Source organism: Rhea americana, unplaced genomic scaffold, assembly GCF_003343005.1.
Source record: "Rhea americana isolate MKP2758 unplaced genomic scaffold, rheAme1 scaffold_85, whole genome shotgun sequence".
Lineage (NCBI taxonomy): Eukaryota > Metazoa > Chordata > Aves > Rheiformes > Rheidae > Rhea > Rhea americana.
The window spans coordinates 3,525,622-3,553,059 of record NW_028187034.1 but is presented as its reverse complement, the minus strand read 5'-3'; the positions used below and the strand labels follow the sequence as shown (position 1 = coordinate 3,553,059).

Here is a 27,438-nt window from a genome sequence, read left to right as displayed (position 1 = left end):
GCCCAAAAGATGAGATTTGCCAATATGTAACAGCTCTTTCCAGGACATTTTTTTAGCCTCTGTCTGTGAGGAATGCACCTCCTCCTGGAATGACAATGTGATTGCTCAGAGCTCTGTAAATCTGCACAGGTTGAGGGTTGTATAGGTTGTATGGGAGTGGGTGGGGTTGGTAAGACATTTCACCCCTGACTCCTGATGCTATTTTCCCAGACACGGGAGCGCAATGCTTAGTTCCAAGCTGGCCAACAGAGGCACCTGTGTCTTCACTTGTGAGTTGCCTCTGTTTCTCCTTCTGGCACCTGTTTAGGTTGGCAGGGCACAAGTGGGGAGAAGAGCACAGCCGTATGTTTCCTGGAGTGTACCAAGAGCAGGGAGAGCAGGAGCAGATTCTCTGTCCCGCAACCRCTTTGGCATGAAGATGGTGAACCCTCAGGAGTGTGCCAGCCAGGGGAAGCCCAGTCTGTCCTTTTCTATTGAGGAGATCTTAAAGAAGCCTTCTGCCAAGACCAGCCTAAACAGTGAAACCAGGAACAGAAGTAACTGTGCTGAAAGACCTCCTACCCTAAAAGCAGGATCACCACTGGATGTTGGTAAGAACCAGATGGAGCCCTTAATAAAAATGCTCCTKTTCCCCCCCCCCCCCGTAAAGCTATCCTATTTGATTACGTAGAATTTTTATTGTTTAGCTTTTCCAGGAATCTGAGAGTTCCCTGGCCAGGGAAAAATATATTAATTACATACACAGAAATAATCTTAAACAATTAATTTGCTTTCAACCTCACAGTAGATTGTTGTCAGCCTTTGGCAGGATTTAATATGTTATGAAGCCTCAGTGAGAGGTAGTTATGCCATCTGAACAGTCATTGCAGATAGCTCTTTTCAGTAAGAGTGAGAAGTGCTCATTGCAAACAAACATAGCATCCTGAGGTCCTTTCATGTAAAAAATAAGTGTAGTCTTGTTATCAAAAAAAATGTTATGAGAAAGGACAAACATTCATATTCAGGAACCTAACATAAAACTGCTGCAACTTAATGGAGTTGTTGAAGTTTCAYTTATACCAAGAGCAGACTATGGTCTGGAATTACAACCAAGACTTATATCAGTATCATTTTCTGATAAATTTGACCACTCACCCTCACGCAGGAGAAATAGTATGTAGTACAGGTAATTGTAGCTAAGGAGTGTTAGAACTCAATTGTTGGAACAAGAAAAGAGAAAGCATCTGTGTTTAATCATTTCTCCTTTTTGTCAGGGACACTAGATCCTTTCATGAACCAAATAAAACCAGCTAGTAGAGAACTGGCATAGCTTCAGTCTAAGTAAACTAGTAAGTGCATTAGCCTTTTTGACTTCAGTTTAGTTACTTTGGCCTTGAGTGCACTTTTACTCCCATAGAAATTGTATTTTTAATTTCTTAAACAAAGATCAACAGCCAACATTTCCTAGATTCAATATTTCTTTTTTTTTAATCTGCAGCTTTGTTGAAAAGATGAATTATATACACAAACACATTCACCTAACTGAAAAATTTCCAAGAGTTTTRACAGAAAATTTTATTTTGCCTCTTTCTCAATTGATTTCAACACAGGTTAATGCTATGATTTATTATTTGCAACATAGAGATATCCTTAATGAATCATGGCCCCATTTCATTGAATGCTGGATACTGGGAGTCCCTTTCCTAAAGAATGACAGTCTATGAACACATTGTGTATTATCATGATTTCAGCTCTTTTTATGTCCAAAAATGGATCCTGACCTAGACTGGATAGCAAATGATGGCTAAATCAGAAAGGAAATGCAGGAATATTACACCATGCTCCACAGTGTAATATTAGCAAGCAAGCTGAGTTAAAGTCCAGTATCACTACTGCTGTGTCTCTACCATGGACACAAGATGTCCACTCTATGCTCACCATAAACACAGGGGAATTTCACTCACTCTGTACAGAGGTTGTGTTCCAACCATGGGGAAGAGCAAGTCTAAATACGTCACGGCCATGAGAGCCCCCAGCATTGAGGCTGAGTACACAATGGCTGCTTCTAGGCTTCCCCCACATGCAGCTTCCCATAGAAACCTGCATATGGGGGAGAGGGATAGCATGCCGCTCAATTTTCACAGAACTATAGAGTAATTTAGGTTGGATGGGACCTCTCAAGGTCATCCAGAAGTCCAACCCACTCTCAGAGAATGGACAACTTCAAAGGTAGAAAAAGTTGCTCAGGGCCATGGCCAGTTTGCTGACTGCTTCATCACTGGTATTGCTGGAGAAGCACAGCACCAAAATGTTTTCTAAAGCTGCCAGTGCAGATCCGATCTTAACAACAGCAGCCTCAGGCCATATTTTATTTATGGTCCTGAAGCAAGTAAGAGCTTGGTAGTTTGTAGGGCTGGACAGGGACAAACTAACTCCAGTGCAAGCACACTGGGGCCCACATGCTGAAGGAGACCAAGAACCAGGCTACCAAGCTGGGGGAAAAGCAGGAGTGAATACTGTGGGAATAAGCTCCTGTGCATGGTTGCACAGAATGTCCTTTCCAGAGGGCCCATGACAGTCACTTTCTCCCATTCAACCCAAAGAGAGGCATATAAAGAGAGGCACTGAAAGCAAAGACAGTGATTTACATAACATGGGACTACGATGCATTTTAACAACACAGGACTCTACTCAGGAACAGAGAAGTATGGCAGAGACAGGACTTTTTTATATTAACCATGTTTTGCGATGAGTACGATCAAGATAACCAGTTCTGTTTCACAGAGCACCTTAACTAAATATGTTAGTCCAAGCACAAGGTCTAATAAACCTGTATGAAGGACGTGCTGGGTTCCTGGGACTGCATTACAGCACTGCCAGTGTACTCTCACCCCAAACTCTTCCACTTGAGGATACATTCAGTTTTTCACCTTGAAAACAGTGCAGGCAGAACAACCAGGCCTTGCCTTTGACTTGATGAGTTGTAATTGCTCCCCACCTCCTCTAGTAAAAGAACTAATCAACATATAAATCAAGCACCGAAAGAAGAAACTTCATCATGTAGAGAGATTGTAACCGTAGCAAGCAAATATGGTGATTCTTCTTCCCCTGCTTGAAAGCAAGATTAGTTTAATATGCTTAAGGCAATGTAAAATGTTAACAAATAAAAATAGTATATGCACCAAATCACTCACTAAACAGACATTGAAGCAAGGAAAATGTTAAGAAAGTTGTAGAGATATTCCAAAACATTGTTGCACATTGCTTTGGCAATTGATCAGTGATTTTACAACAGAGGACAAAAATATAGCTTTTTCACTGTTTGACAGTGACACTATAGATTTCTTACTAACATCAAAGTGGTGCCTAAGCTAATTACTCCTTTGCTTTCCCAGCGGAACTGCCAGTTTTTTCAGATAAGGTTTATTTCAAAACTGCAATACACTATGCTATACATCTTGGTGTAATTGCTGTATTTCATCAAAGTCATTCAACTTCACACCATATAAGACTGGAATTAAACAAGTTATGTAAATAGTCAGCCATATCAAATTTGGCTTGGTGCTGGCCAAGGACAGGGAACTGAAATAAGTGAGGGAACTTGTTGGAAATTCCAGGATGGGATATAAATTCAGCTACTTTCCCAGAATTGTTCAGCAGCAGCAAAGAAGGAAGTACAATAGGTCAGGGCTGAGCCTCATCAGTTACATCCTATTATGTATTTTAAGAGTATTTCCCAGCTCCCATATGGTGTGTACCTGAGCCATGATCAACATGCAAGGATTGGTAAGACACACATTCCTGTGACTTCCATGAGGTGGATGCTGAGGCCAGGAAAGATGATCTATCCAGTCTGCTGATCTAGACAGCCAAAGGATTAAGATCACTCTTATCCTAAAATTTAAATTTAGCCATTAAGTGCCAAGGAGATGGGAGGGACCATAAGTGCAGAAGATGCAGAATGTCAAAARTGAGGGACATAGACTAAGCTTACACTGGAGTCCCTCCCCAAGGTAATTCAGGAGTGTTGGAGCAGAGGACTTCTGGAAGTCTCTTCTAATCTTAATTATTCTATGATTCTTCCACAAAATGGACGCTGTGATGTACAGTGACAGCCTTGTATGGAAAATTGGGGCAAGGCAGATGTGAAGATCCCTCTGGGCTGGATCCCTAAGTCCACAGCTTTTCACGATTATATTTCCATTGGAATTTGGAATAAGGAATCTACACTCTTCCTGCAGTGCCAATTGCAGTGTTAGCCATCTATGAGTTTACTGCACAAACTACACTACACTTCACTACAAGTTAGGCTGGAACTGCAGCCTGTGACCTGAAGTCTACCAAAATTTTCAAGTTTTTCAAACACTCCTACCAAGTTAAAAAAAAAATAGCGACCAAGAAAACACTTGAGTGTTCAGTATGGATTTTCCCCTTCTTTTTTCATAGCACCTAGAAAGGGTAACCGCGGCCTTTGCAAGGGGCACAAATAAACACCTGAGAAGTACCAGTCTCTACCTAGTACCAACTCCATCAATTTAAACAGAGAAGATTAACAGATAGCATGCGATGGGTGATCTGTTCAGTAGATTGGCCTTTCTTAAATTCGTGAGAACTTGATTTCAACAGGCTTGAAAGTATGTCTGAAACACTTGCTCTTTACTCTTCCAGTTTCTCTCAGTGGGGTTGCACCATTAAGAATTGTATTGTCAAGTCAAGCAGAGCTTGGGACAGGACCTTACATCTAGGAAATTAACTGTAAGAGTAGCAATGGATACAGCAACTTTCTATTGTGCTGCATTATGCCCCATTGTGTCAGGTACATGCAAATAAATAGGAAGACAACTGCCACCATGCACACGAATGTCAACACAGTGGTTGTTTACTTCACTCTTAACAACACTCCACCCAGATTCATTGCAAAAGAGGAAACAGATGAAGGAATATAACTGAATAGATACCACCTGGCCAATATCACCAATTCACCCCACCTATTATATGGAAAACCAATCCACTTAAAAAAAATGTAGGTATAGAAGTAAGATAAAAACATCACAATATAAAGTATAAAGTTGCTTACACTTCTCACTACTCTCCAAAACCCATGAGCTGTGTTCAGAAGGGGATCCTTACTAGTGCCAGACACTTCCCTGTTTGTGACCCTAGCAGGACCCTAAAATCACATGCCTGGGGCCTGCAACAAGCCTAATTCTCTCTTACATACAGAAGCTTAAATGGAATTTAGGACTTCTGAAATAATCTCACTAAAAAAAAAATAATATCTTGCTGTATTTTCCCACCCTTTCTTATGAAACTGGAAGACAGGCAAAAAAGGCCATTTTGAGCCAGAAGTCTAAGTCATTTCTGTGCATTACAGTAACAAATATCTCATGTTGCACCTGGCTGAAATGTTGTCACCATTTCTGCTGAAAAAAAAAGAAAAGAATAAAACTGCATTCCCTGGTGGAGATATTACACACTCCAATTCATAGATATCTTTCAGAGCTCACTGCTGGAGTTGTATGAATACAGCTGAAAAGTATTATCTGCCCTAAAAAGCTGCCATTTCAGACAGTCTCCTTGYTTTTTCAAGAGGGCAAGCATCAGGGGAGGTTGCAAGAGAAACAGGAGTAGAACCTGGGGCTCCTTACTCTGAGATGTGAGCTTTAAACACAGTATCATTTATCTTAAGTCCCATCCTCCAGAAAACGGCTTTCTTGATTTTTCTGGTCTCTTCCTAAGGTTCATGACACTCTTATTCGCCTATGTGATCTCAAACAACAGATCCTCCCAGTCCTTTCCATCACTTCAGACATACATTGGTGTTTTCTAATCTGCTTAGGATGGTCTCCTGTTCCCTTCCTGTTTTCTCTTCTTCAGGCTATAATCATTCGTGCTTACTCTACTCATGCTGATGCATAAGTCATACTCATCACTGGGGTATGTGACCATCTCAGAGAAATACTTTGGGGAGGGAAAGGTGTGCATGAAGGAAGAAAACATATGAGAAGTAAAGGAAGAAGACACACAAGACTTTTATTCTATAGAAAATGCCAGTTTTGTTCATAGCAAACTTTGATCACTGCCCCTAAGAGCACCTTGGTCAGGTATCCTTTTGTCCTTCATTGCTGTAGGTTATAAGCATCATCAGTTCAGTAGCATATTTATCTTCACAACATCCCTTCTAGCCTGGGAGTGCCACTGGTGCAATTCAGAGATAGAGGACTGAGAAATCCTGGGCTAAGAAGTACCCCAACACAGATGTCCTCTCAGTTCTTGGGAAAGTTATTTAACCTCAGGTCTGTATTAGTGACCAGTCCCAGGCCTACCCTTTTCCTTTACCCCACAAAGATTGTTTCAAAGACCAGCTATTTTCTCACTACAAACCTCAAAATGAATTGACTCCAAATGAATTTTATGAGTCCCAGTTTGCACAATATACCTCTTACTAAACTGCAAACACAGGACTGGACCTTGTACCAGGTTTTTAAAGTCAGCATGGCAGGTGTCATGCAATTGTATTTAGAAGTCTCTCCAAAGATTTGTGATAATTAGAAAAGATAATAATTGAACAATCATTCCTTACTGGCATGAGGCTTTGGCTAATTTCCAGAGCTCTTGTATTTCCCTCACTTCAGCTTCAGCCCTCTGTGCAGTTCCTATTGTATGGACTTTTACTAAGGGCAGAATTGAGCATTCTACCTGCAGATGTTACAATTCTAACCAAAGCTGGTTAGAAAGAGAACTCATTATTTAGTCAAAAAGACAAAATTCTGAAAAGTCTAAAAAGTTAGATGCTTTGCCAATGGTAAATCGTGCACTAGAAATAAAATATATGTTAAAAAACAGTTTCTTGCTGTACAAACTGCCAAGGGAAGGAAAGAAGCAAAGACAACAGACATGACTTAAGGGTTTGGCTTGTTTGCATCAGGTTTAAATTTGACATGGTCATACCTGCTGCTATTTAGATATGAGAGAGGAGAGAATAGCCACATGTGCTGGATGCCCCAGAGCCCAGATACAAGTCATCTCTCAGGAGTGCAGTCCCTTATTGCATCAGGATTTTAATGTTCTTCAGTGGTAATAACAGACAAATCTATGTTGTCACATTAGCTTCAGGCTCACACTAATCATGCTGCTTATGTGTTGCCTGTTACTCTGCTTTTCCAAGCAAAGAATTTCAGGCTTGGGGAAAAACTAGACCAAATTCTAGATTTGTCCATTAAGACAGCACAGACCCAATTATCTCATCTCTAAAGTCAAGTGCAGCTACCAATGGAAGCACATATAGTTAAGAATTGGAGCTTATGGAGAACCTTTAATGTAACAAAGAGAAGTTCACAAAAAGGAGCTAATAAGAGACTAGAAGTGTTTAGTGTGTCTCTTTTGAGATAATTAACAGCCATGGAGAGCCCACAGTCCTGAATCAAAATGTTTCTCAGGGTGTTATGTTTCAGTGCATGCCTCTCCAAGGCCTTCTTATCTTCATAAAGGAAGGTTTAAAGTGAGGACTCAGACTTCTTTCATTAGGGTAGAAAATTATTCAGAAAGGTCTTTGCAGTGTGCCTACTGCACATGAGGTAGTGGTGTTTGTAACAAGGCACTGCCATAGCAGAAAGAAGATCATGGAATCTGCAGCCACTTTCATTACCACTCTGGGGCAGGTCTCTTATCACATGTCACTGTTGATTACAGCTGGGGTTACCCCCAGCTCCCAGTGAGATTGTCTTATACCACACTATACAAGGTCCATGCTCAAATCCAAGCTCTCTCTCATTTGCATTTTATGCAGATGAGCCAATATGCACCTCCCTTTTGTTTTCCTTGGTAATAAGAACATGCAAGTGATTTCATGAAGATGAGCTGGCTATGAGCACTTACCTACATGTCATCAGTATCACCTGTCACAAATGTGGATGGGATATATTGAAAACATAATCATAGGCTGCCCTTAGAATCATGTGATGCATAGATCTGAAGTGCAGGCAGCTCAGAGGTAGAAAAATTGACATATGAACCTGAATCAGGGAACATACTGAGCTTTAGCCTATTCTCTGACTCATCTTCTTATATGGTAAATGTATCTACTGAGATATTTGAAAAAGGAGCAGACTTTTAAAAAAATTGGCATCCAGCAAATTCCATTGTTGATCTTGCTGATAGATTTTCAGAACAGCTCCACATCTATGGTACTCCAAATTCTTTAGGAAAGTCGGACACTGATTTGGATGCTGGCATGGAAGCTTTCTTACTCATTACATCCTCTTTTCTTGCTTATACAGTTCTATTGCAAACCTTTCACAGGACTTTTGAAAGTGTTAAGGTGGGAGGAATGGAAAACAGAGGTTAGATTTTCGGAGTACAAACATTCACCAAGATCGTGCCCTGCACCACAGACATCAAGCTAAGGTCATCTTGGCATTGATACACAGTGCAGAAAGATTAAGGCCATTTTAACTATAATCAGGCTTGAACTGTTAAGRCAGCTAGACCACATCCACCTTTTTTTTATTTTTTTCCTAAAAACTGGTAGGTGCACTGAATGATAGTTGCTTTATCCCAAGCTTTCCTGCGCTGTGTCCTTCACAGATTCCAGGACTCAATTAAACAGTGAATTACCTTCAGTCAAAATGTTTCACCCAGCCGTGTGCACTACACCCACAGCTAAGGCAAAAACAATGCAGTCAGCTTACTGCAGGAGCCCTACTGATTCCCTAGCTTCCCTCCTGGGTGAAGATAGGGGAGGTGAACACCTAGAAGGCAAAAGAAAACATGAGGAAGATCAGCTATATGATTTCCTGACAGACTATCCACTTCATGGCGAGTGCCTCTAGATCCAACTTTCTCCCAGAGTGCTTAAAAAACACAGTTGTTATCTTACATGCTGTTACATGGCAACACCTAGCAACAGCCATCACAAATATTTCTACTCCTAAACTCCCGGCTGAGTCACAGGGATGATCCTTCAATCTCACCATCCAAAGCATGGAGACCCACCCTTTGAGCTAAAGTGCTAGCTCAGATCTGTCAAGCTCTACCAGTTTTAGTGGTACGGACTGCCTTATATGTTAGTCTGTTGCCCTTCTACTTTGAGTGATGATCTACGGAGTTACCAGGAAATGGGCATTGCACAACCTAGGGAGCAAGTCAACCGAACATGCCGAATCAGCTCCGTGTGTTCTGTACACCTTGGACCCACTGCACAGGTGATGAAGAGGTCATCAGCTTGAGCGTAGGCAAATTGTTGATGTGCAATAGGTCTGGCATGCAGGATGTGTCAAACACATTTTCAAACCTGACTATGTTGGCAGGTCTGCTAATTTCATTAGCTGTGAGCAGACATAAACAGCAGTCTATGACTGAGTCTATGGCTCAAGCACAGCAAAGGCCAATACTGAAATGCTTTGACAATATGTTACACTGAGACTGTGTACACAGAAGGACCTGTGGTAGCTGAATGAGACACCTTCCTAATAGACAAACTACAATTCATTAGTAACACATGACAAAAGTTGCTTTAAGTTTCAGAAAGAGTGAATAGGGACCCACAAGTGTAGAGATCTACACTTGATAAAATAGGTTCTTGGCAGCAGCAGTAAGATATTTCCTGCGTAGTTTGTTATCTTGTCACTCCTTTTTGGAACAAAAAAACGTGCAGTTTCAATGAAGATCACTGAGTGTTCTTTATGGACTTGTGTGACTGCAGACAGCTTCCTTGACCCATATTCTTAAAGTCAGAAGGGGAAACATTTATTCCTGTGAAATGCATTTGAAAGAAAAGCCTCTTTCCTGTTGCTGCTATGGTATACTGAGTCTTGTGACAAACTGCCATCACCTTCTTCTTTCCCACAAGATGAAGTCTGTCTTCATGCAGAGAAGGGATAGTAAGATAACCAGATATTTCAGCCCACCTTTGCTCATCAGGCAGCTGATGGCAGCAGGGCTAAAGTGCACATTGCCTCCTTGATCAAGAGCCAGGCCAGAGGGGCTAAGGTGCTGCTACCACTGAGAGGAAAGGACAAAAGAGAGCTGAGAGGGAAAGCCAGGCAGAAATGGTGCAAAACTGGGCTTGCAGCTTCTGCAGTTTAGTTATTTAAATAACTAATTAACTAGAAATTAAAAAATAATTGATTAACTAGAAACTAAAATCAGTTTCTAGGAGGGTCTTCTCCCTTTCCTTCTCACACTAGCTTTGGCTAATGTTCTCCACACCACAGTCCTCCCTCAGTTGCAGCCTTTTTGCCTTGCCTACTTTGCCTATGTTTTCAGCCAGCCCTGCCATAATATGTATCTGGCACTGAGAACTTCCTCTAAGTGTTTAAAAACGAATAGATTTTATGCTGAAGGGCCACAGAGAACACACATGAGTTGAGAGGTACCTTTCTCATGGTGATTGCGGAGGGAGGCTGGGCCCCAGCGTCCCAGCTCAGCACGCAGCCTCTTCGACTCACACAGTGTTGAGTAACAACAAAGTAAATGTGAAGCATAATTACCCACAATAAAGTGAGTTGAGCTGAGCAGATCCTTTCGATGACAACTCGTATTTTAAATAAAATGTCTCTGTTCCTGGTTGGCAGTTGGGTTTTGAAACCAAGCAGAGGTTTAATAATCTGCCATTTTCTAGGATATGGGTTCCTGTGGTTGCTGAGCTTTTGACAGAAACTGACTGAAGGAGGGTGAGAATGCTACAGGACTGGATTGGCATTTTTCCCTGCAGCACATAAACAATGATATTTCAGATCCAGATCACACACTGTGTCATTCTTAGCAGATGGCTGGAGCTAATAAGCTCCAGTATCCTTCCTCCACTTCATGTTAGATGAGAAGGGGTGATGGCTCTCTTACTACTGCATCTAGCTGAGGCTGGAGCCATCCTTCCAAGATGTGGTCAGTAGCAGTATCTCCAGAAAGGGTAATCTATAATCCTTACATTTTGAGCCAATAGCTAATAAACTTCTGTTTCCATTCACTCTGCAGTGCTTCAGATAAGCTTTTGACATGGTAGCTATGAGCCTGTAAGGGGTTCTCCAACAAGGTATCAAGKTAGTGCTAAATCCTCAATGCCTATGCCCAGAAGGGATCTCTAAGGGCTCAGTCGCACCCACACCGAGGTTGCCTACAGCAATTACCTCGTGAAGTAGGAGGGCTGGGAAAGCCTCTCTGCTCTTTCTGCCTTGAGGGTATTTACCCTGGAAAGCTTCTGACGCAATGGTCATCAGTCCTTAACTGGAGGGTTCTTCAGCCCTTTCTCACAGACTGCCTGTATCTATGTAAAAAACCTATGTAATCTGCTAAGAAGGCCACAAGGCCTCAGTTAAGTATCTACTTGTCTGTGGAGTTGTCAGAGAGCAGAAAAAGTCAAGCTCATTATAAAATCCTCATGGAGGGAGGACAGCTGGGTTTATTTATTTATTTTTTATATATATTTTTTTGAATAGGAGGAGAATGATAAAAAGGACACTGAGGCTGTTTTGATACTATACCCTTCACAATCAGGTGGTTTGAGATAACAAGTACATGCTGACTGTAACTTCTAAGTGTGGATTAAGAATGTACGTCTAGGCAAGCCCATAACACTACAGTGTTCCTAGAAACTTACTTTTCCCGTAGGATGGCTTCTGCCATTAAGCAGTTTAGAAATGCAGTGTCATTTAAACTAAGCAGAATTATGTCCTTATCACAAACTGTTTACAGAAAGCAATGCACTTTGACATTTGAGATATCATTATCAGAAAAAAAATGCCCTCAGATGCTAGAGATATGTTAACAATGATATTTAATTTCATTAAACACCTATTTGAATTTGAAAATCAGCATGCTGAATGTGGATGCTTTTACCTCTTTCCTTCTGCATGTAAGGCTCAACAGAACTTTTTCAGAAGGCCTGGCTCTCAGAAACAGTGATAGTGAAATGTGTTTCAGGAGATCAGAACAAGAGAGGCCTTATTTTGGAGCCACAGATACAGACACTGCTTTAGTCAGCTCTCTGTGAAATGGCTCGCTTGTGCCATTTTACCATGTGCAACCACCATAGCTGCTAGGATCTTCAAGTACAAGTAGGGCAAACTCCTGTGGCAATCAGGCTCCATCACAGTAATGTGTGAATGCCTAAGTCAAATACTGATCTCCTGCTTTTGCTTTAATAACTGCTCTCTGTTCTGTCTGTGTAAGATCTTTGGAACTTGACCAGGTCAGAACAGCCAAACATCAGAGCTTGAGAGGGTTATAGCCCATCACACCCGCTTGACCTACAACAGCTTCTGCTGGATACTGCCACATATTGGATTCTAGTGTAGTTCAGATCTTTATGGACAATTCAAATGTTTTCTATGCATGTTGGATCTGATTTATACTTTTTTTTGCATGTCTCACGTAACTTTTTATACAAGGCAGTGGATGAATGTGCCCAGTATTAAAATTATTTCCTAGGCTGTTAAGCCTGGGTGATGGTCCAGTCCTCTGCTTTAGCCAGAGAGCAGCTAGTGCCTTGGAGAAACAAGACAGTAGCATCACTTTAAGACTTTGATGCATGTCTGGTCTTGTGGGATTTCTTCACTGGGCAAAATTTTAAGCACAAGGCAAGTCAGGCTTCCATAAATGGTGCTGACTCCTAATTCTTCCATAAACTGGGCATTTTAAGGTATGGGAACAACTGGACAATGTTATTTCCTGCAGCCCACGCCTCCACTATTCACTGCAGTCCTCACTCATAGTGAATCAACATCACCCAAATATTTCCATAGCAGAGATCCTCCGACTGTGAGCTCAAGAATCTTTTTATTTCTTTGATAGTTTTATTATTATTATAGCATCTTTGACCCCAAAGCATGTTACCAAATTCTGGTGATAATCATAAAGACACTAGGAAATACAGAGATGATCCCTGTCCCAGAGAACCTTCAGTATGAGCCAAGTCCCTTCTGTACTGATGCCAGTTGCAGGCATTTTTAGCTTAGCATTTATGTTTTCTTTGAAGCCATAAATTCATTTGTAGTGTTCATTCATGGACAATATGGTCAAATCCCTGTATCTCTCTGAAATGCCATGGTTTATCACTCACAGAACAGCCTTTTCCCCAATATATTGACTTATCTTAATGCATTTATAAAACACTCAAGAGACAATGAGGCACTGTATAATCACAATCCCAGATAAACATCAGCTGCCCAGAATATGCCAATGGGACTGAGAAAAAGAGCAAAAACATCCCATTGTCCTGCAGAACAAAAGGAAGCAATTCTAAATGAACAGGAAGGGAGGGAGGGGGGAAATAAATACCTATACATATAACTTAATTGCCATTAGCTGTCTCACCAGTCTTCTACTTGTCAGTGTAAATACTCCCTGCAGCCATGTGTCTCTGAAGTACAGTAAATTTAGAAATGCAGTAGACTATTGTCCTTGCTTTGGTGGGTTTACCCCAGCCATTGTTGAAGGCTGGTTCTTTATTTTTCTCCCTCTTTCAAGACCAACCGTGCATAATTACACCCTGTATATTAAATGGAAGGCATGAAACCTGAATCTTTACTCCCATCCTCCAGATACCTTCATACACAACTCTCATTAATACAAATAAGCACTGAAGTAAGCAAACTGTTGACAACTGAAGACTATCATAAATTTTGGTTGTGTTGTTTCTTCTTCTCTCTCTCTTTTTTTTTTTTTAAGTAAAGCAGATATAGCATCCAGTGCTTTCCTCCAGCAGCCCGTTCTTTCCTCGGAATTTTGGATCTAGAGGGCACATTTCACAGGAGCCAGAGGTTAATTTTTTCCTCTTAGTCAAATCTGTATAATGTAACCACTTGTAAAATTGATGGCACATCTTGGTAAGTTTATTTCAAAGGTCTTAGGAGTGCTTATTGGCTTCTCTGAAATGTATAACAACTTTTCATTACACCCCCAGGATCTGGTGTTTTTAATTACTCTTCTTTAAAATTGAGGGTAGGCTTTTTATCTACTGTTCTAGCAAGAGCTATATGCTGAAACAGGAAACAGCAGAGACTACATACTAAAATAATGATGGAATTATGCTTTCCTGGAGGGAGCAGAGACTCTGAGACAGGGATGTAAACAAGTGTGCCTGATTGATGTCTAGAGGTTTGCAGGTACAAGTAATCACAAAAAGCAAGAACAAAGAAGAAAACAGGCTAGCTGTTCAATTTGCAGTAAGCTCAGCTTTCTCTGTGAACAAATAGCTGTTTCCTACAAAGCTGGTTAGCCATGGAGTGCGGGGTTTATTCACTGTTTGTGAATAAACATGCATCTTCAGAGTGCATGTTTGGAAACTGCAAAATGTCCACAGAGGGTAAGTTTCAAGCCTGAGATTTAGTTGAGCAGAGAAACCACACTTATAACTACTCAGCAGAATTTGAAACACCATTATCTCTTTGCTAGCACATGGAAAGGGTTAAATCCACCAGGAGCTCAGGCTGATAGTGAGTATTATCCCAAGCAATGAACTGCCCACATGGATCATTTCACATGTGCCATCTCCTGCCAGCTGATTCCTCTGAAAACTAGTCTGAGTAGGTCCCCTGGCCTCCTCCTTGTCTTCTGGTGGTTTGTAAGTCCTRTTGGCCTGCACAGGAGAAAATTACCTCAGGTGAAAGGGTAAAGAAATGTGCCAAACTTTCATCTTCACTTTGGAAGCTGCCTTGKGAAGGCTATATAAAGGCAGGTGGTCTTGTTTCCCCCTGCATATATGCGTTCAAGGGGCAGACTGCATACAGGGAGTTTGTACACTCCTACACAGACCGCAGAGCAGCCAAGTCTCAGGTAAATCATGTGCAATTAGTGTGTTGACAGACACTTGTTTTATGACATAGTTCCTTAGCTGAACAGACTTGAGAAAACCCTTTTACTCCTGTGGCCCTTGAGTTTTCCTGTCTTTAAATAAGACAAACATTCTTATCCCAGCTTAGTTTTGTGGAGGAACCGTGCTTTGCAGGAGGTAGGTATTATTATTTGATACCATCATGGTCAGATTTTGAAGGAAGTTAGTGCTCAGAAGGGGTAGGCTCTTTCCCCCATGAAACATGCACATCTGCTTGTTGTGCTCAGTTTCCTCAGCTCGAGAGTTCATTATGTGAACAACAGAGCATACAAGGTGCTTGCTCTTCTGCTAAAAGCAAACTGGCTATCAGTTACCATTAGCCATYCTGAAAGTAATTGATTTGATTATTTAGTTTTCATGCCAAGTTTCTCTTCCTTTACTCTTTACATTTTCATCAGTTGAGGCTCAGTAGATCCCACACCAAAATGGTGGTCACTGCATAATGGTTTCTCAGTGAAGGGGAAAATAGCCACTGTACATCTTGTCTAAGCAGGTTTCTGGCCTGGTATTTTTTAGCATTCCTGTCACACTTCCTGAAGTCTGTACCTTTCTGTTTTTCAGCCTTGCTGTTAGGTAATTAGGCACTGTTATTCTGTGCCTGGGTGAAAGGCAACTTTCTGTCAGTGTTTTGGACTGAAGCGAGGGAAGTCAAGCCTCTAAACGTTTGAGTCCTGCTGCTCTGCCTCAACTTCTGCAATGCCTCAATAGCAATCAGCTGGACGTTAAACGCTACACTTTGCTAGCAGGAGGCTCAGGCCGGAGCTCTTGTATGTATCCAATTAGAATCACTCACTGGCTATGCTGGTCTGTCCTAACAAGAGGTGAGGAATCACTTTAATAAAGATTAACCACACTGYCATACTCTCAGCTAAATATTGCAGCACAAGCTCTTTTGAAAGCTGTGAGCTATCTTTTTAACTAGGAGAGGGGTTGCCACAGACACATCTCTGTACGCAGACAAGTGCAATTTGTTCTAACGCCATAAGCACTCTATAACAACTCTATCACAGAATCTCAATTGTTTTTGCTGTGGGGCTTAGCCACCATGAACAGAGTGTCACCACAAGAGTACAGTGTTAGGAAAAGCCAAGGGAAAGAACTGTCTAGGAGACTCAAATATCTATAATTGGTTGAATTAAAAAGGAGAGAGAGAAAAACTTCTTTTAAAGAAGCTAAGGGTGAAAAATAGAACCCAAACAGATATAATGAGGTTCTTTGTCATTGCTCATGAGTTTCTTTTTGAGAAACAAATGATACAGTCAAATCTGTTACATAGAAAATAACATATTTCTGAGGTTACATAGCTAAAGCCACTGCTTATTTATGTAACTGCTCTCTCTCTTCTTGTCAAAGAAGAGGCCAAATCTTTGGATCTGGTTATCACCTGCAGTGAGAGGGTGTTTGTCCAGAAATGGCAGAGGATTGCAGCAAGATAAACTGATCCCGCTAGTTTTCATCTACCTAGATTACATACTTCAAAGCAAAGAAGAAGTGTCAGCSCTGACCTCCAGCCCTTTTCCTGGGGTTTTGTTTCTAGTCTGTGAACTCTTCATAATGAGACCAAGAGGTTTGATACATTCTTAACCTGCTAATGGACTACGCGCAAATGTGAGATGCAATTGCAGCACTGCAGATGCAGATCTCCCTGACACAGCATTTATCTAGCTGTACACAAAGTAGCCAAGAACAGCAGCACAGGGTGCAGCATAGGCTATTTGCCTACTATAGACCACAGTCTAGAATGAACTTGTCAAAGCATGATGTTGCTGCAGCTTCACAGCTGTGAATTCAGGTGCCAGTAGCAGTCTTGGGTATTGCCTGGCTCATATGTTTGATATCTTGTGGTTGTGTTATTGCTGGGTGATAGAAACAAGTCATTATAACTAAGCCAAAATGGTGTAAACAAGCATTGCAAATAAGGCCCTTTGAGCTGGAATAATATTACAGCCTGAAATGCTGCGGCTTTTTAGGAGAGGAATGTTTGGATGACTGTAGTTCATGGAGGTATTTAAAGACTAGAGATTACGTAATAAAGTAGGTTGAGAGGAACTTGGGGAGGTCACCTGGTCTGACTCTCATTCAAAATAAGTCTAGTTTAGATCAGGTTGCTCAGGACTTTGTGTAGTCGAGTTTTGAACTCCAAGGATGTATATTTCATAATTTCCCCAGGCCCCTCTTCCAGTGTCTGACTACCCTCCTGGTGAAAAAGAAATTCCTAATATCTAATCAGAATTTCCCTTACTGCAACCTGTGCCCATTGTATCTTATTCTTTCACTGCACTTCTCCAAGAAAACTCTRTTTCTATGAAGTTCACGTGTTTTAACTTGCTCGGAGTGTGACCTCATAATAAAGCCAAATTCGCAGAGGGCAWATGTGCTTGTTACTGAATTTAGACAGTAAAGCAATGTATAGACAGCCTTATCACTAAGCATCAGCAAATGCTGACATATTTAGCTGTATGGTATTTTGAGGCTTGGTTTCAGCAGTCAGCTAACCTGCAAATGACTTTCACAGAGCATAAAAGCACACTTAAATATCCCCAGATTTTACATAGAAAATAGCTCAGGAAACTCAGACAGAGTCTTATTTCCCCAGGGAGTCTACAGCCACATTTGTAAAGCCAATGTTACACTTCCCACAGTTTCTAGTCTTAGATCTTCTACACACATTCTTTATTAGACTGTAATTCTGAATGCTGTTGTTTGCTATGGGATCTCTAAGCTAAGGTCCCAAGGTAAAGGAGAGTATCAGAGCTACAGTCAGAAAAAAGTTTCTTCTTGCAGGGGAAAATGCTAACATACAGTCCCAGATGTTTTCCATTTTTTCATATTTTTTTTTTTTGAAACAAAAATAGAATGACTGATTACTTATAGTAAAAAAAAAAAAAAAAAAAAAAAGTGCTTTTCCAGCTTTCCTACTGGCAAAAACCTTAACTAGTTCACAGGAGTCTATTTTGCCAGCAATTTAATTTTATTTCCAGTTGAAATCAAAGGCTGTCCCTCAGTCTCTATGGCCCCATCACTGACCTCAGGTTATTTTATTTTGTTCAATATGATGAGTTCCAGCTTTGAAAATCTGATTTCAGTAGACAGGATACTTCTAAGCACTGCATAGATGCTTCTTTTACATAAGCACATGGTCTTTAAAACAGTTCATCATGCCCTTTCAAGAAGGACAAGTGGATTCTTTTGCTCATCACCAAATTATATGGGTCATTTTTGTACTAAAGAAGCTGATATGAGACACCAGCAACTGAAGGGCCTATTCTATCTGAAGCCTTGYTATCTGGTCCTGGACAATTCTCAGCTGCCAGTGTGACAGAAAACATTAAGAGATGATCTGGTGGTTCTGTTCCCCAACCCATCTCCATCATGATTTAAAAGACTATGCATCTCAGGAGAATGGTTGAATCTCTCAGGTGCATTAAGACATCCCATCTCCATTAAAAGTTTCTCCTCTGACTAATACTAGCTATGCACAGTTTTGGTTTTCTTATTCTCATATATTCCTTTTAGGGGAGATTTTGCAGCTTCTTATATAGACTCCTGAACTTCAATACTGAGTTTGTTTCATACCATGTCTCTCTAAAGATGGTACTGTATTGCTTGTTATACCTGATTTCTTGAGTCTATCTAGGTTGATTAAGCCAATGAACTCTGCACCCAGTGTCATATCAGCAGTCAGAACTTCTTAAGCTGGAAGCCATGGGTAGATATCCACGTTACTGTCTCTGTCCCAGGTGTGTATGACATATGCTTTACAATCAGAMGCCCTACAGCTAGTATGGTCTAATAATATAAACAATTCCTTTCTCAATTGAGTAGTATCCTCTGGTTTGGGCACTAAAAGTCTTGATTCCAGCTTTGATTCCACATTATGAGGTGGTGGTGATAGCTGTTGTTTCTGTGCTTGGAGGCAAGAACTACTGATTGCTAGCTGTTTGTATAGTGCCAACTGCAATGGAGTTTTGATTCACTCGGTCTTTGGCTTCACTTCGTTTCTATCRTAGTCCACTTTAGTTATCCTAATTCAGTAGGGTCTGATCAATATATGAGGCAGAAAGTTTTATACTGGACTAAACCAGTTTGCTGTATTCTGATGGAATACTAAAATACGTTTTTTTCCTTTAGTATGATTTCTTAGATTTTAAAATGTCGATAGTTTCTTTCTTTTTTGTTTACTCATAAAATTATATTTCAGTTCATTAATCATATACATTAAAAAACACATGTAAATGTATTATTCTGCTAGTTCAGATTTCTTTTCAGGAGGGAGGGGTTGCTCTATCTCTCCTGAAAGCTTTCTGTTGGCACTGTTGGGAACATAGGAACAAAGGTGGTCATAGTTTGAGCTCCAGAGCTCTTGGATCACTTCCTCCATTCTGAAAATGTTGGAGGTAGACTGAACCTTCTCCCAGGTTTAGGGAGCCAATTTCCCATTCTGGCAAGATGTGGGAGCTCAGATCAGTGTTCAGGGAGACATATAAGACATCTCAGGGAGACCTCAGATATCTGAGATGATGTTAGGGTCAGGGCAAAATTCATTTGTTGTCTGGATACTCTGTTTGAATTGCCATGTACTAAAGAAATATAAATATCATATTTGTATTGATACAAATATAGCAGAGGGATTCWTTGTTGCCTGACATAATATTATGTACTTGACAAAATATCACCTCAGTACTCAATCTTACCTGTCTGCAGTATCTCCCAGGAGGATATGAAGGCCAGCCACCACAGAGACGTGTGAGATGAAAATCTTCCAGACAAGATACACTATAACCAACTAAGTCAACATTACCATATCCACAGTGGACTTASTGTCCTGAGATTCGTATTCTCTGCACTGATAGTCTCTATTTCCCTCTTACTCCAAATGGGAATAAGTTCTCCTTTCCTTATAGCAGTCTTCTGGGAAAGTTCAAGCTGATGCAACTTTGCAATCAGGGCTTCTAGGAGACTGAAGCCAATTGTTATCTTGAGCATATATGCATAAAAATATTTCCCATTTCAGATCATTGCCCCAGTAGTGTCAGCCAGATTCAACTTAGATGGCATTTTTTCCTGGGGGCTGAACCCAAGGATGCAGTCTAATGAGTGGTACTTTGATAGGCTGGTGGAAAGTCCAATGATATTTAATATGTTGGACATGAGCTTTATTAAGTTGTTCCTGAGATATGGGGATATTGACAGTGTTTATGATAAGTGACGCTCCTCACTTATTCTTGCCTAACTAGTTTTCATTTAAAAGTGTTTGAAAAAGGTGAAATTCTCACAGTGGAACATATTCACTTAGCGATCTCCAAATATCATGTCCTAGGCATCTTCCTACAACTGGATGGACAGCATTAATTATTCCTTGTTTTCTGTGTCAGCATGGTCACAATTAAGTTTCCATTACAGAATAAAAGATATAATTTCTGGTTGGCTCAGAGTCCAATTTATATTGGTCAGGAAGTTGAATTACCTTTTTCACTACTTTAGCCCTCAAAAAAGAATAGTTTATGCTAATGGTGGAACAAAAATAAAAAAAAGAAAGAGCAAAATTTCTTTGAGGGACTAAGCTAATCTTCTCTGGGTAACTGTTCCYATTAGAAAGTGTATGCAGCTAGTTACAAGGTATGAATTGGTAGACCATGGAGGACCAAAAGCAATTACTGAAAAGGTCATTTTCTCCAGCAAAATGGTGTCATTGCCAATTACCTCAGGTCATTGAGTAGCTAGCTCATCACAGTCAATGGTGAGATTAGAATTTTTATGCTCATATCAGACTGCAGTTTCAAGCTGAGTAGCAAAAAAAAAAAAAAAAAAAAAAGCCCTGTGACTCACAACCCTTATGCTATGTTTTTTTCACACTGAACATTCAAGATCTGCTGGAAAATTCTGTTTGTGCACCACAAAACAAGGCTTTGGAATGAGGCTGAACTCCACGTTCTGCAGAACCGCCTTACAGTTCACTTCTGCTACTCCCTTCTCCTCCTTCCTGCAAAACATTAGCCCTTCAGCATCATGTCAGACCCACCCAGCTCTGATTCTAACTTACACCAAGTAGCAYACACAATTCATGAACAAAATGCCCTGGTGCAGGAAGGCATTTCAAAATGCTGTAGGAGTAGTGAAGAAAAGCCTATTAGGATGGTCAGACTGCAGCAAATTAGGGAGTGGAGCAGTCTAAGAGCTTCCTGAGGTATTCTCACCACCTGAAGGTCTGCATACACTTGTCTCTGGGTTTTAAGGCAAGGTCAAGATCATTCAGAAGGTCCCCACACTACGAAAGTGCAGTCAGGAGACCACCATGACTTTTCTTTGTGAGGTAACATTCTTAAAGTAACTATCACAGTGCTCACCAGTTCCAATAAAACTGTTAACTATCACTAAACACTGCTAAAAGAATGATAGAAGAAGAGAGCAGAAGCTATATGGTCAATTTGGAGTGGATTACTTGCCTCTACGTGTTCATACTCTTGGGGTACTTTGTGATCTTGCTGGCATAYAGGGGGAGCATTGTCATTAAACTCAGTGGCGTAACAAAGGAATAAAATCTGGTCATAGATTCAGAACCAGGCCAAGTAAACATCCACTTACACTAATTTCTCAGCAGATCTGAGCTTGTGTACCAGGGATCTTAGGAGTCAGCTGATATAGAGTAAGACTAGACTGACTGGCTTGGGCATGGCAGCAGGGTGAAAAGTTGGGAGTTGCTGAAAGATGTTAGAGGGCAAGGAATAGTTGAAGGTTACTAGTCCCAAGGATACAGATGAAAGTGGTAACGGGGGTCCTCAGGAGGCAGGATGATGGTGATGTTGATGGTACTGTAGGAAAACATTAAGGAAAACATAGATTTCTGTTTTATTTAATAAAAGGTTGCAGGTGAACTTGGATATTCAAACTACTCTTCTGAGTGCATTATACTTCACAGCTTGAGGAAAGCTTAGTACAACCAGTATGACAGCAAAGGGGATAAGGATGGAAAACTTCACAGCTCAAAGAACAATTGTGATTAATTATGGGCCTGAGAACAGCACCAAGGCAAAATAGAGCGAGCTAGTTATTGATTCCCTTTTCATTAGGGTTTGTTCATAAACGGTTTGTAAAGTATTATGAATTAGAAAGAAGTGTTGTCTGCATGCGATAAAGAAAAAAAGGGTCAAAAATCTGTCTAATACTAACTAATCTTGACTGCAAACTCATCACGGAGTGAGAGTTATTAAAATACATTGGTTGTGTAGCAGTCGACATACAAYGGATCAATGAAATTAGCACTGGAAATGGACACCTTTCACCCCTTCAATGATGGGGTCCACATTCACTGCTGGGTCAAGAGACAGTCACCTGCGGAAAGCCTATCTCTAGAACGTGTTGGAGATGCCATCCTCAATGCATAGTAATTTGCAGAAATTGGATCTCTGAATCTTGTGGCCCTGTCTGAATAAACACTTTCTTTATGAACTGCAATTACCTTTTCTTGTTTGCACAGATGAGAGGAAAGGGAAACGGAGAATCCGGACAACATTTACAGCTGAGCAGCTCCAAGAACTGGAGAAGATTTTCCAAGTGACTCACTACCCTGATATCCATATCCGAAATCAGCTGGCAGCAAAGATCAATCTCCCAGAAGCCAGAGTGCAGGTTTACTCTGTGTCCAAGAAGCTAAGTTCACCACACCAATTCTTTATTCAAGATACATTCTTAATAGTTTATYCCTGGGGGACATGATCTCTGTGTAACCAGCAGAGAAGGCCAGTATCATTCTCCATTTACAAATAGGGAAAAAGTATTTGTCACCCAAATAAATTAAACAAAGGATTAACAGAACCTCTAAGCATATTAAATGCATAACAAATAGGAGTTACAGATGGTTATGGTCAATCTGTCGGACTCTGTAGCAACAGAGCTGCCACTTAGGAAAATACTTTTTAATCATTTATCAATCTTTTATAGACTAATGTACATCTACTATAAACTGTCATCCACATTGCTCTTCTGCAGGGTCTCAAAAAAGTGAAAATAACTGCACAAATGCAAATGCTCTCCTCCTGCTCTGTATTTTGATAACACAGACTACAAATACTCTGTAATTTCAGTGCATACAAACTAACCCAGTCCCCCACAAGCTCTAATGCAGTCTTGCTGCATTAGCAAGCCCTGAGCTCAAAATCTAACTCCATACACTTACTGCATATGAAATCCGCTACATTAAAACACATATCACTGTGTTTTAGAAATTAATATTGTTTACTTGTCACTATCATGTTGATTTTTACAAGAGATGGTTTCTCTACTTGCCAAAATGCTGGAGTTACCAGTGTATTTCTATATACAATTCCTACTCTAACATTCAAAATTCAACATAAAGCAGTTTATTGACTGTGACGTGCATGGGACTATCAGCTAACCATGATGATAYTGCTTCATTGTTAGCTGACAGGGAGAATTGGAACAGCAGAGCTGTAGTGTACCCATTAGTGATATCAGCTGACCCACAATGCATTTCCAAAAATACATATTTCTGGCGATATAAAGGCTACTAGTCAATGTCCACTACAGAATGCTAAATCACATCAAAGACCAAGATAATCAGCTCTTTAAGAAATCATTTATAATCTGTAGAGGAAAAAGAAAAAGGAAAAGAGAAAGAGATGTTAAGTAGCTCAGCTGGGAGAGCATTAGACTGAAGATCTAAAGGTCCCTGGTTCAAWCCTGGGCTTCAGCAAGGGGTGTGTGGTGGTGGGAGTCCTTGTTGCTCCAACCCTGTCAAATATGCTCTAGGTGAACCTGCTTCAGCAGGGGCGGTTGGACAAGATGATCTCTAGAGGTCTTTTCCAAGCTTACCAATTCTATGTATGAAATTCTATCATGTAAAACATCAACTGGAGAGACATATATGAGAAAAGGCCTTATATGTTAGAATTCCAGAYAGACAATTCCCAATTCAGGAATTGTTACACATGAGACAAGAAGTTCTGCAGTTGRCCCTATCTTGGCTGACAAAGAGAGATCGGCCACAGAATTAAAAAATAGCATTAAATTAGGTATCAGTTATTACAATTTTGGTTGCACTTGTTGCATACAAACAAAATGAAGTGCAGACAATTCATATATGCTCTTGGTTCCTTAAAATGATAGCTCTGATATAGTTAAAAACAGCTGTAAGTCAAATTATCTTAGAGAAAGAATTTGCCTCCTTCCCCACCACCCTCCCCAAAAAAGTGATCATCTCCTGGARTAGCTATGTGAAACACATCATAGCTGTGCAAAAAGCTAACTAGTGTCCACCAATCAAGAAACAAAGCCATAATTGCTGTGAAGCAGCCTAAGTGGCTAGATGGAATTATATCCCCGTGTATGAATGCATACATACAACAGAAAATCAAGAATGCTGAATGTGTAAAAATTAGAAGCAAGAAATTCTAAGAAATCAATAAAGCAGGATACAGTTCAAATCTGTGGCCAGAAGAATTAAGGATCATCAGAAATTCAATAAAAGTACATTAAGAACAAAAATACTGAACAATTTTATTGATCTACAGAAACAATGAGATTGTCAAGGATAATGCAGAAGTGGCAGAGATGGTCAATCATTATTTTTGCTTTATACTTGGAAATATGTCAGATAAAGTTAGTAGCATCAATTGAGGATAATGAAAACTTTACTTCAGGACAATGTTAAACAGCAGCTGCTACAGATAGATATTTTTCAATCATGACATGCAGGTGTCTTGTCTTTAGCAGTTCTTAAAAAGCTGCCTGAGAAGCACTTTGGGTCATCAATGTTGATATTTAATCAGTTCTGGAATACAAGAGAAGTTCCATGGGCCTGGAAGAGAGCTAATATTTTGTCAGTGTTTGAGAGAGTAAACGGAACAATCAGATAGCGATTGGCCTGTCAGCCGAATATTGATTTTTGGTGAAAATTGTGATAAAGTTGACTTGAGGTTTTGTTAATGAAGAATTAAAGAAGAAGTAATACATTTAATATTTATCAATGCTGGCTTATAGAAAATAGGCCTTGTCAAACTCATCATTTTTGGATGAGATTATACATATGGTTGATAGAGATAATAGCATTGATGACGTGTCTCTGTAAGGACCTAAAGACTTAGTCCTGAACCCCACTTGGGGAGATTCAGGATGGACACTGAAAAAAACATCTTAGGGGTAAGGGTAGTCGAGGGCTGGTTGGGCAAAAAATACAGCATCAGCTGTGAACAGAGCTGCCCCTTTATTAAAAAAAAAGCACCTGAAACGAGGACTTTAGCCCATGTGCAAACTTTGGAAGGAACACTTCAAACGGTGGATTTTGGCTTTAGTCCCCTCTCTGCCCTCAATCACTTTATCAATGTTAGAGAGAAGTCATTTCATGGTGCTGTTTACCACATAACTCCWGCCTAGTAGAAAGGGAATTGAGCAGTTCATATAGACTAAGCAGTTCTCAAACACGTGCAAATGCAGATAAACAAGGCTAACCTTTCAGTAATCTCAGATACTTCTAACTACCAGCAATACAGCGAAGGGCTCCTAACATTCCCATTAGTTCCTGGGCAAGAGATGCAGAAATAATTGAGCTGTTCATTATTGGATTTAAAATACATGTATACATTAATATATATATACATACACACACACACACACACATAAATATATATTTTTATATATACACATACACACACATTCAACAGCATCTGGTTTTGGTCACTAACATCTTGTGTTCACTTGAACTACTTGCCTAGACAATAAATGCTTACATTCAAATAGGAATTGTCTGCTACAAAGGAAGGGAAATGCAAATTTTCACAGCAATGCAATAAGATGCACTGTTGTGGTCACAAAATAAATATTTGTGTGCCTCAGCCGGAAGCCAGAAAGGCTTCAGCTGAAAGGCATCAGCTGACAGATGAAAGAAACTCCTTTGAGAAAATTTGTTGTCTAGTTTTTAGTGCAAAAAAGATGGCAGGTAACATATTCATAGCCCTAAGTGATTTAGAAGATTACCCTTGGTCCTTTGCTTAGGTCGCTTATGTGATTTTCAAAATGTTATCCGCTAAATATAGAAAGAACACTGTTTCTACAGCTCCACTGGTGACCCTTACTGCAGCTCAGCAGAACCTCGAGGTGGACCTTTTCCCAAACTGTTCACCTACCAGGTGGAAGAGCCCTGCCATACAACAAAGYGCACTTAGGGAAAGCAGAATGCCAAATGTCTCAACTGCTGTCAAGGGTGGAAAGCGATTTGCTTTCTCAGGAAAGCAATTAAAGACCTGTTGCATCCTGTGTCACTGTGTTTTCTTGAACAGGGAGATCCTAGGTTTTCTGTGAGCTGTGAGAAAAGTGACTGCCACAATAGTCCAGAGAACCTATGCACTATACAGACCRAGAGTGAGATAGATGTTGTGTCAAACTCTAGGTTCAGCCACTGGCTTTGCTGAGTTGGAGGTCAATATTTTCTACATATCACTTAAAGATTAGGGAAAGTAATTGGATATGAGCAGTTCTTTCTATATCTCTTGTTCGTTTCTGTGCCTGTTCTTTCTCACTTTGCCTTCCTTGCATCCAGATCTGGTTCCAGAACCAGCGAGCAAAATGGAGGAAAAATGAAAAATTTGGCAACTTTGGTGGCCTTCAGCATCTGACAGAAGTTGATTTCATTCCTGCTCCCAAAGCAAATACCACAGTGAGTATTGGAAGCTACGCATAAAACCACTGAGGCAGAGAAAACTATCCTTCTCCAGGTCACCTTTTCTCATGGTACTATCCCAGAGACAGAGGACAGGACAGGAAGAAAATAGCAATATGAACAGGATAAATTCCAGCAAATTTGGTTGAATAATACATTTTTAGGAAAAAAATATTATGCTATTCTTCTTGAAATAAAAACTGTTTTGTGTATATGTATGTATGTGTACATATGTGGCAAGGTGCCTCTTGCAGAAAGATCCTTCTCCATTTTACTTCTAAATCATTTCCCTCTAAACCATACTGTGGATCAAAATATCTTTAAAACCAAAAATGTTTTAAATAGGAAGAAATATGACATTTGCAACTAAAATACCATGTTTCTTTTGACAGTCAGTATCTCTTTTCTGTCTAGCCTTGTTACGCTGATTGGAGCTTTTTTGCCCTTGACCGAGTCCTTGCTAAGTCCGAGATGGTTGGTATTATCTAGGCTGGCACCCAGGCTCTTCGCCTGCCAGGAGTTTTTCCACAGTTACAATAAAGGGTATTTTGCCTCTTCTCCCTGAGTGATAGCACATCACTGGGTTTTAGGGAGTCCATTCTTTAAAACTTCTCATGTTAACTACCAAGCACTGGGAAATGAATAAGGTTGCTTGTTAATTGTATCTAACTGAAAGTCCACATTGATTTACCTGAGACTTCATTTTTATATTTGAAAGGTTCCTAGCCTGGTGCCCAGAAAGCTCACTGCTACCATCCCTGCTGTGGGATACTACTCACCACTACAAGGGCATCTGACAACATCCTGGCTGCCCAGCATGTTGTCCTTCGGACCCCATCACTTGGAGCTGCTATCCTTCCCCAAACCTTACTTGGTCTTCAACTACCATCCTACTTACAGCACCTCGCTGCCCCACAGATTGGAATGGAGCAGTATCTGTGCCAGCTCCACATAG

At 40.4% G+C, this 27,438-nt stretch overlaps 1 protein-coding gene across 1 annotated transcript; it reads left to right on the top strand.

Moving 5' to 3' along the window:
- The first annotated feature begins 418 nt into the window (after nt 1-418).
- On the top strand, nt 419-27,438 carry ISX (intestine specific homeobox). Its single transcript, XM_085323560.1, has 5 exons — nt 419-590; nt 8,566-8,796; nt 22,287-22,438; nt 26,364-26,480; nt 27,202-27,438. The coding sequence occupies exons 1-5, from the start codon at nt 419-421 to the stop codon at nt 27,436-27,438; spliced, it is 909 nt and encodes a 302-aa protein (XP_085179686.1).